The sequence below is a fragment of the Poeciliopsis prolifica genome, unplaced genomic scaffold, assembly GCF_027474105.1.
Source record: "Poeciliopsis prolifica strain line A6 unplaced genomic scaffold, Auburn_PproV2 SCAFFOLD010, whole genome shotgun sequence".
NCBI classification, from domain to species: Eukaryota; Metazoa; Chordata; class Actinopteri; order Cyprinodontiformes; family Poeciliidae; genus Poeciliopsis; species Poeciliopsis prolifica.
This window is the reverse complement of record NW_026562385.1, coordinates 12,040,569-12,049,949: the sequence shown is the minus strand read 5'-3', so window position 1 is coordinate 12,049,949 and position 9,381 is coordinate 12,040,569. Positions and strand designations below refer to the sequence as shown.

The 9,381-nt window shown below is 42.2% G+C and overlaps 1 protein-coding gene across 1 annotated transcript in view; it reads right to left on the bottom strand.

Moving 5' to 3' along the window:
• Positions 1-340: 340 nt before the first annotated feature.
• nfixb (nuclear factor I/Xb) overlaps positions 341-9,381 on the bottom strand; it is a 177,922-nt gene continuing 168,881 nt past the window's right edge. The window contains 1 exon segment of the mRNA XM_055036242.1: positions 341-8,186. Within this exon segment, the coding sequence (XP_054892217.1) occupies positions 8,172-8,186 (15 nt within the window). The 3' untranslated portion in view covers positions 341-8,171.

Sequence of the window (9,381 nt, the reverse complement as noted above, 5' to 3'; positions counted from 1 at the left end):
GTGGGCCTCCAGGCTAAGCATTATTTAATTTAAGAGGTTTATTTAATGCACCAGCTCCAGCAATAGCATGGCTTAAGCTATGCTAGGTTAAAAGTTGCATGCTGTATTAGGTGAAAGTTTCACTTTTTAAATTGAATAAAAGTTGTCTACCATTCCTGACTTTAAAGACGGTAATTTAATTGGGCGATTTGTCGAAGCGTCCAAGAATGAAGAAACTTGATGCAACCGTGAGGCGCTTTAAAAAAAAACCCAAATAAACTCGGCCTCATTCTGGTGCCCATCATCTGGAAATCTTTCCATCACTGCTGCAGACAAGAGTAAAGAGCCAGTAGACCAGGGGTTACAGTCAAGAACATCCTTTTATTCAATCAGGTCAAGGCATTGCTCTTTTCAAACTGCTTTTTATTATTATTATGGAAAAGAAACTGTAATTAACACATGCATTTCACCACAGGCTCTGGGAGGGGGGGCCTGTGAGGACGGGATGCTGCTCTGTAGAAAGGATGGGGGAGATGAGAGGGGCGCCCTCTGCTGGAACTGGGTAAGAAGTGAAAGGACAACCAGGCGGGTTGGATCTAATCTGAGCCCAATAGAACATGTTGGAAACACACACACACACACACACACACACACACTGCTCTCTGCAATACGAGTCTCTCTGAAATGGCTTCTTGTGGCAGCTTGGCTGATTGTTTCATTAGACTGATTGCAAAGAAAAGCTCACAAAGTGTCAGCTTTGTGAGCTGATAAGTCATGTAGCAACTGTGCTAATTGGGCGAAATGTGAACCTTTCAACCATTGACTTCATCAGTTGCGACGGTTTTCTAGAACTTCTACTTTTAATGCTCTTCTGGAGGAACATCGACTTTAAACACTTTGCTCCTCTTCCAGAGTTGGACTCTGATCGAAGTTGATTCAATTCTAGAAAGCCGGAGCTTTTTCCTGACTGTTGAAATACTAAAGCCAGAAAGAAATACTGGTTTTATTTTATTGCGATTCAAGAACTGGATGATCACAGATTTAATCGGACTTTGGGAGATGCTCTAACAAATACTTCAAATCTCAAACTTTAAACACATTTAGCTTATGTGCAGCATTTGACTCGAGGAGATCTCACACTTTTCTACTTCTAGAGGCATTAATGTTGTATTTCGACATTTAGAGTCAGAAAATCTGACTTCAAAATACAGACAGACAATTTCCAAAAACCCGAATTACGACGTCGCTACACTGTTCCTAATAATTGTAAGACCATAATCTTCCATTTCAGCTTCTTGGTGAAGTTTTTTTTTCTTTTTAATGGTGAGATAAATGCCATTTTTTCTCATCACGTGCAAAGTAAGCTGTTCTTTCCTTAACTTTTCAAGTATTTGTTGGCCAAGTCTGTATTGCACTTGGGGGACAAAAAAAAATCATGATTTTCCAATCATTACTGGAGGGCAAAAAAAAAAAAAAAACAAGTAAAATATTTGAGTAAACGTGGGCAGAGCCTTATATTCCTTTCAAACTTTCTCACTCACACATCATTCTAAAAAAAAATTCTCTATGACAAGCATAAACCCCCGCCCCACCCAAAATGTCAGCCATCTATGCTAGCAGTCCCGCTGGTGATCACAGCTGGGTGTTCTTACCCCTCCACCAGGAACCGGCCCCCTCTCGTCGGCCCCGGACCCCCGCCCCGTGTCCTCGGCCCCGCCCAGAGCCTCGTGGTGTAACTTGTTCACTTACATTAGCTGTTGAATGGAGAAGCTGGAGAAGATGGGTATGGTAATACAATGTGAAGCGTACAGACAAGGATAACATGTGAGCTAATTGCATTCTGCTCAGACAAAAAAAAAAAAAAAAAAAACGAAACGAAACAAAAAATCTTTGCGTATTTTTTTTAAGTTTTTTTTTTTTTTTACATTTTTCTAATTTTTTTTTTAAACCGCGCTGCAGAGATAATAGGGAGGAAAGAAAGTTGAGGGGAGAGAGAGAAGGATACGCAGCTACAGACTACTCCAGTGTCCAAGATAAACAGACGACAAGATACAGAGGAAGAGAAGCAAGACAGAGATCTTTTTTAGGCTTTTTTTTTTCTTTTTTTCAGCTTTTCTATAGTATTGAACAATAAAAAGAGCAACTAAATCACACCAATTTCCTTTAGTACTATGTATACTGCTTGAAAAAGCTTCAAGAAGAAGAAGAAAGATATAGAAATATGAGGGAGGGGACTTATTTTCTTTTGAGATGGGCACTCAGGAATACAAGATGGAATCTGTGAACAAAAGGCACTTTTTAGGGACAACCTTTAAAGATGCTCTGAGTCTATAACACTACGTCACCAAACAAATATTTATCATCATTTACAGCTGGTGGGTGTTCGGGGGGAGGGCGACTCGGAGGGGGTTTTCTGTGGGGGGGTGGGGGGTGGAGGGGGGACGGGGTTGGAGTCGCTACTGACTCGGGACGACTGCAACCCCGCTGGCCGCAGACGGAGGAAATCCTGGAAGTGAGTCACAAACGAAGACGGCGTCGTTTACAGCACGTTTTTCTCTTTTGTTGTCGTTGCTGTTGTCATTCAGGAACAGGAATCCAGACTTGTGCATCTCCCGAAATATTGGGAAGATCTTGTCTTTGTTCCACATTAGGATCAGTGGTAGGTGGGATAGTGTCCGCAGGAAACAAGTGACAATTTTTACAAGTTTTTTTTTCTTTTCACAAGAGGACGTGTTTGTTGTTTGTTGTAAAGGTTTGGGAGAGGAAAAATGCCTTTTGTTACAACAACCTTTTCGTCCAATGAACACCCTCCTTCCCTCTCCCCGGTAAATACAAAGAAATAGAGTAATGCATGATTTCCTAAAAATTAGTTTTTATGATAACATTTCATTTTGTTTATTATTATTTATGTATAATAGAGACTGAATGTACTTTATTCATTTACGAAAGCACCAGTTTTCATAGTGATATATATTTTACGAGCTGCGAAATTGTTCCTTTAACTCCCGTCAATAAAAACGAATTTCTTTTCTTGAAAAAGTGATAAAAGGAAACAACGGAAAAACAAAAACAGAAAAACTAAAACAATGTCCCCCAAACTTTTTTTTTCTTCTTTCTCTTTTCTTTTTTTTATTTTTTTATTTTTTTCTTTCATCTCACCGCTCGTGTATTTAGAGTCCAGGAGCGTGTGGACTTGAAAAACAAACGAACAAACTGACAAAAAAAAAAAAAAAAAAAAAAAAAAAGGGAAAAAAAATCTAGAGGGTTTTCCTCCTTTTTCAGTTTTCTTTTCTTTTTTCTTTCTTTTTTTTGCATGACACCCTCAAACATTCTCTAACAAACACAATTCCTCTACCAAGGCATTGCACATGGCTCAATCAACATACATCATTTAGTTTTCAAGAACAATACTTCCCATCGAAACGATAAAAGAAAAGCAAATCTGTTCGTTTAATTTTTGACTCCTCGTCTACGTTAGCCGATACTCTGCGTCTCTACCGACGGGTCTGCGACGGCCGTGGGCTTCGACGGCTCCGATTAGCGGTTTCCAGATGCATCCTATGACTGTGTGATGTATGCCATGCTTCAAAAAATAACTAGACTGCCACAGAGCTTATCTTGCAAACTAAACAGGAAAAAAAAAGTATATATCTATAAATATATATAAAAGTGTATTATATATAAAGATGCTTGAGATTATCTAGTGAGCTGTCATTGTTTTTTTTTTCTCCTCCATTCGCTCCTGACATATATTTTTGTTTTTTTGTTTTTTTCATTTTTAATTACCATTCACTATAGCTTATATATGTGAGGAAAAAACAACCTGAATTCATGTTTGACAAATTGCATAATGGGAATACAGAGGCACTTCCTTTGATTCGAAAAGAAATCAGCCTACCGCCTTCGTCCAGCCGACCCAGCCCTCTCCACGCAGCGGTCAGCTCGGCCGACTGCGACTGCTTCCCCTGCGCTGAAGGAACACGGCCAGGCAGTCCAGTTATTTTGTGAGGTTGAATGGGCGTTCGGACTCAACGTGGGAGAACGTGCGCGCCGCGGGGGGGGGGGGGGATGGAAGAGGAGTGGGGGTTTATATGTAGAAAAAGAAAAAAAACAAACAACGTGACGAAGCGTAAAGGCCTCCACAGATTGTCTCGATTTAAGACTTCCCTTTGAAATCTGTCGTGCGTGGCGTCGTTGGGAGGGCTGCGTGATTAATACTGAACGGTTGTCACGAGTCGGATTTAAAACGTGACACGCCGAGTGATGATCCATCTACTGTCATGCTTACAAAAAAAAAAATCTTTTTTGACTTATGCAACTGGCTGGCATGATTGTATCAGTGCAGTTATTTGATCTATCAGGGCTCTTCTGGGCAGGGGGGTCATGGGGGGGAGGGGTAGGTAAGGGAGTGCTGGTGTGTGTGAGTGCATGCAATTGCGTGGGGCGTAACCGTGACGACTATTCCATTTTACTGTCACAGGCAGTTGGCAGACAAAACTGGCACACACGTTTGACTCTTGACCTCGTAGGCCTCCGTTAAGAAGAAGAAGAAGAAGAAAAAAAACCTCAGAAATGTAACGTAATCATTTTTCTCCGCAGTGTGGCCTCCTCGGCTCTTGGAGCAGCAGGCTGTCTGGGAGTGTAAACAACAGGACCAACTTACAAATTGTAATTCTTTTGAAATATACTCAACTAGATGGAGATCACAGAGCAGGTGTTTTCGTTATCGTCCAACGGCTTGTCTGTCTCCAGGAATAATAAAAAATAATTTAAAAAAGAAAATAAAAAATCCCGTGATTGTCAAAACCCCACTCGGTTTTTCTTTTCCTACAGTGAAGGGCCTTCTGGTAGGAGAACAATTAAATTGTGTCAATAAAACAATTATTCGGGATAATATGCTTCTTTGATTGCTGGATGAGGAAACTGATAACATGAACAGGAAGCTACAGCTGACAGCTGTTAGATCTAGTTGTGTGTGAGCCCTTTCTCTCACACACACTGAAGACAAAGTGTGTCCCTTTCACTTTTCACAAAACAAACTCAAATCCAAATTAGAGGACACTGATTTATTTTGAAGTGACATCCTGCGTTGACGTCTTCACTTGTTCCAGAGGCTGAAGCTGACACGTTTGGGACGGTCGAGGACCACGATCAGATTTTTATAAAAAGTGAATCCCTCCACCACATTGTTTTAAAAATGTCGTAGACGCCGGATCGTTTTCAGAAAACTTTTCATCCGCACCAAAATCCCACGGACACGGCAGTGAGCGTCGTCTTAAACATGCCAAACAGACAGGGGCTCAAAATTATGTCAGCCGACCAGAATCCCCACAACTTCCTGTTAGAATTAAGCATGCCGCCGAAAGGTTCATAAATAGGTTAAACTACGTTTAAATATATTGGAGGATAAATTTAATAAGACACAAGATGATCTGGACTGTGAGATCGCGTGGATATATTGCCGCGTTGTTTGTTGTAGACGGAAATACGTGAAACCCTGGAACTCAGTTTTTCCATGTGCTCATCCCAAACACAAAGGCAGTTTTCTCAAATCTCTACTTTGACTCAACGTTGACTCAACGTGGGAGAACGTGCCTCCCACGTTCTCCCACAGTCAGTCAAAATGTCAAGTAAATGCTAAGTGAATTAAAGTGCAATAACACCTGTAGCCACTAGGTGCTTTTTCCTAACGAGCTCAGACTTTGAGCTCGTCATCAAAAATTATGTCTCAGTAAAAGTAAAATCTACAGTTTCTGAAATTCAAGAGTTCGTAATCCAAACAAAAACCCCTCGGTCGGTCGCTGGTCGGTTTGCAGTGACCAGCGACTTTGGTTAGTTTTCCTAAATTATTGGTTTTTGGGATATAAAACTGAGTTTTTGTTTCCACGAAAGGCCCAAAAAATTCCTCCCAATGTCTGGCTAGGTACGGACTAGGCCTTAAAACAACTCCAATCTCACAAATGCTTTAGTGGTTCTTGCCAATTGTATTTTGTGAAGTTCTCAAGCAGAGGTAGAAGGCAGTCCACCGCCATTGATCGTCTTGTGTTCAATAAGCATTGAGAACCGGTGATTTTAACGACCAACTGCCAGCTCAGTAAGCTGCGAAGCACAGTTTACTGAAACCACAACAATATCTTTACTATCCACTGGTTTCATTTATCAAATTTTTTTTCCCCTCTTTAAGAGTTTTAATTTGGTCAAAAATATTTAATCATTTCTATCCAGAAACCTTTGGAAGCATCAAGTAGAATAAAAATAAAAATCTCTTTTCGGTTTGAAAAAGATGTTTGACCATGGATAAGCTGCTAGCTTCAGCCTCTGGGGCTAACGTACCAACTGCAGGAAAGACACTCACTACCTGCTGACACACTTTGAACAGAATTATTCTTTAAATGTTAACGATCACGACCCACTGTGAGGCTAATCATTAGCGCTAGTGATGCGTGCCATCGGAAGTGCAGATAAAGAGTTCAGCGCTCCGATCTTCACTACATGTGACAGGATCCAGTTCATTTGTCTCACATTGTGTCTCAAATTCTGCCTTCCAAGTGGAAATGGGCCCCACAGTCAGTCAAAATGTCAAGTAAATGCTAAGTGAATTAAAGTGCAATAACACCTGTAGCCACTAGGTGCTTTTTCCTAACGAGCTCAGACTTTGATCAGGCTCGTACTGAGGAATGGCAGGTCGCACGTATTTACTGTTTGACTCCCTTCTTCTCAAGCAAGTGATTGTCATCATTTTCCAGGGATTTTTAAGAATAAAAAAAGCCTCGCTTCTTAGTAAATACTCAGAAATTTAAAGTTGACTTGGCCGTATTCATCTCTTTACGCTGCTTTGATTGAGCTCCTGTCTGACCAGCTGCTCACTGTAGCTCCCCATGATACCAATCCCCACATCTAAAACAGCAGGTGGGCATATTCCTCAACTTTTTACAAGCACTTTTGTTTCTCTGGGTCAGCCAGCCGCTCCGCGTTCTTTGCCCCCCAACATACCTCTTCTTCTTCTCTCGCTTTAAGGTGCTGCCATTCAAATACAAAAACAATTAGAAAATAGTACAAATCCAAAAAGGAGTCAATTCAAATAAGAAAACAAAACACGCGAGGGAAAAGAGAATTCGTCAGCGTTCATCTATGTTACAAAAAGGGGACGACTGGGGGCCAAACTCATAGCTGCTGCCAATAGCGGTGAAATTTCTCAGCGTCCAGGACACCGATTGCATCGTGTGTGGAGGGAATTTACTGAGATTATCGGGTAAAAACCAAAGAAAAAAAACAAAAATAAAGGAGGAAAGCTTTTACATATACAAATAGAAATATCATGAGCTGAAAGGTGAGAAATCCTGCAGTCATGGCACACAGACTGACAACGTTGTGAGCGAAGGGGAGACCGGTGATTGGCTGAATTGAACCATGCCGGGTGGAGGACGCCTGAAGGCTTCTTGTACCTGGTGGTGTTTCCTTTTCGTAGAACGTAAAAATCATCTCGGCGAGTGTGGTTTACCTCCCATGCCTCGCAGGTAAATAGTGCACATCGTTATGGGTTAGTGTTGACTGATTCAGCTTGTAGTGCAACTTTAAATCAAGATAGGTTTTGGCGTGGTCGCTTGCTTATTGGAGCCAATCGGGTTTTGCTCTGGGGGGATGATGAGATCGCAGGAGCTGTTCTCACTGGACACTCATCGTCTCATTTGGGTTTTGGGTCCGTTGTGGGTGACGTTTTTGTAGCTTGTTGGTTTTATTCTCTTTTTTTCTTAGCCATTTGTTTCACAATGCGTCCTCGGAAAGCAGGAGAAGCTGACCGCTGCCCCGCATCCGCCTGTTGCTGCCGCATCGCTGCTGTGGTTCCCGGGCGAGAGGAGGCCCGCGTGTCGCGTCCTCCGCAGCTCCGTCTTCCTCCCGGCCTCCTTCGAGTCCACCCGGTTCGTCTTTCCCTCTTCACCCGAATCAGGTCCTCCCCCTTCTGACTGCGTGAACATGTCCAGGGTTCCACTAGAAGCGTCATGCGACTGTAATTTCCTGCGTTGCTTGGTTATATTTCATATCAGATGAGACGTACTGTCAGGGCTGGTCGGCGGGTTGGTAAGACAATTACTGTCGTCCTGCAGGTTGTTTCTCTGTTCTTTTTTTTTTTTTTCTCCTCATTTTGAATTGTAAAGAAAGATATCTACTTGCTGGTTTGTGCACAGATCTTGTCAGAGGAACCAAGACTGAAAGAGACAAAAAAGGGGAAAAAAGAGATGCAGTTAGTTTTGTGTTAAATGCTTTTGTAAATGTAAAAACAAGGTGAAACATCTTAACTACTGAATGACTCCATTTAATAGTGCACCAAGATCCTTGCAATTTCCAGCCAATTATAAACTCAAAAGTCCAGTCATTATTAACTCATTTGGCCTTTTGCAGTATTAACTCCTATTTGGAAAGCCTGAAAACCACTTAAAGGGAGCACAAAAACGTTTTTTTTGTTTGTTTGGTTTTTTTTTGTTGCAAAATTTAGGAAATAGTCAACTTTTTTTAATGCGATACATCAAAATGTGTATAAAAAGATGGATGCAAGTGTGGCTAGTGAGGGATCTAAAAACCAAATCATAGAAATGAGATGTGGAAACATTTTTAAAAGGAAACTGAATTATCTCTGACACACTGAGACGGGTTTATTCTTCATTCAAGCTGTGACAGAGAGCGAGACTTTAAGCCGATAACAGGAAGGCTAAGAAGAGTACAGCAAAGTGGGCTACATTAACCTAAATGCTTGCAATGGATGATTTTATTTCGAGTAGAGAAATATGTTTTTAGATTTTATCTTTAAAAAATCTTGCAATCTATTTATAATTTCAATTCAGGTATTTTCAAGTGCTGCACATTTGCTGACAGTGTGCTGGATTTGGGGACAGAAGTCCAGTTGGTGTTGTTCTGGCGTACTGCGAGCCTGCAGTAGCCTGCAGTAGCAGTAGCGTTGCAGCACCCGACCCTCTGTGTCACTCACACCATCTTCATGTCGGGTGTCTCCCAGTCGGCCTGAGCAGGGGGCAGAACTGGGTCGCTGCTGCTGAAGTTGGCTGCCCTGCTCGGCCTGCGGGATCTGCCACCGACGGCTCAAGTGCCAACATTCTAAAAGTCAAGCCTTGGAAACTCCTCCGCTCCTCCGGGAAAGCGGCCCTTTTGTTTTGTTTGACTCTAACAGGTCGCATGAATACAATCCCTTCCCCCTCTGCCCTTCTCGGCTCGCACACTGCCCGGGGCGGTGGGGGCACAGCGGGCCCCGGCGGGCCTCGGCGGGTCCAGGGCATTGTAACTTCTCCCTTCTTAGTTCCTCTGCCTTCCACCCATCTATCTCTTGTAAGCATCGCCTCTAAATCCTTGGCAGCAGACAGTGACCACCCTCTTTTCTTTCCCCGGATCCTT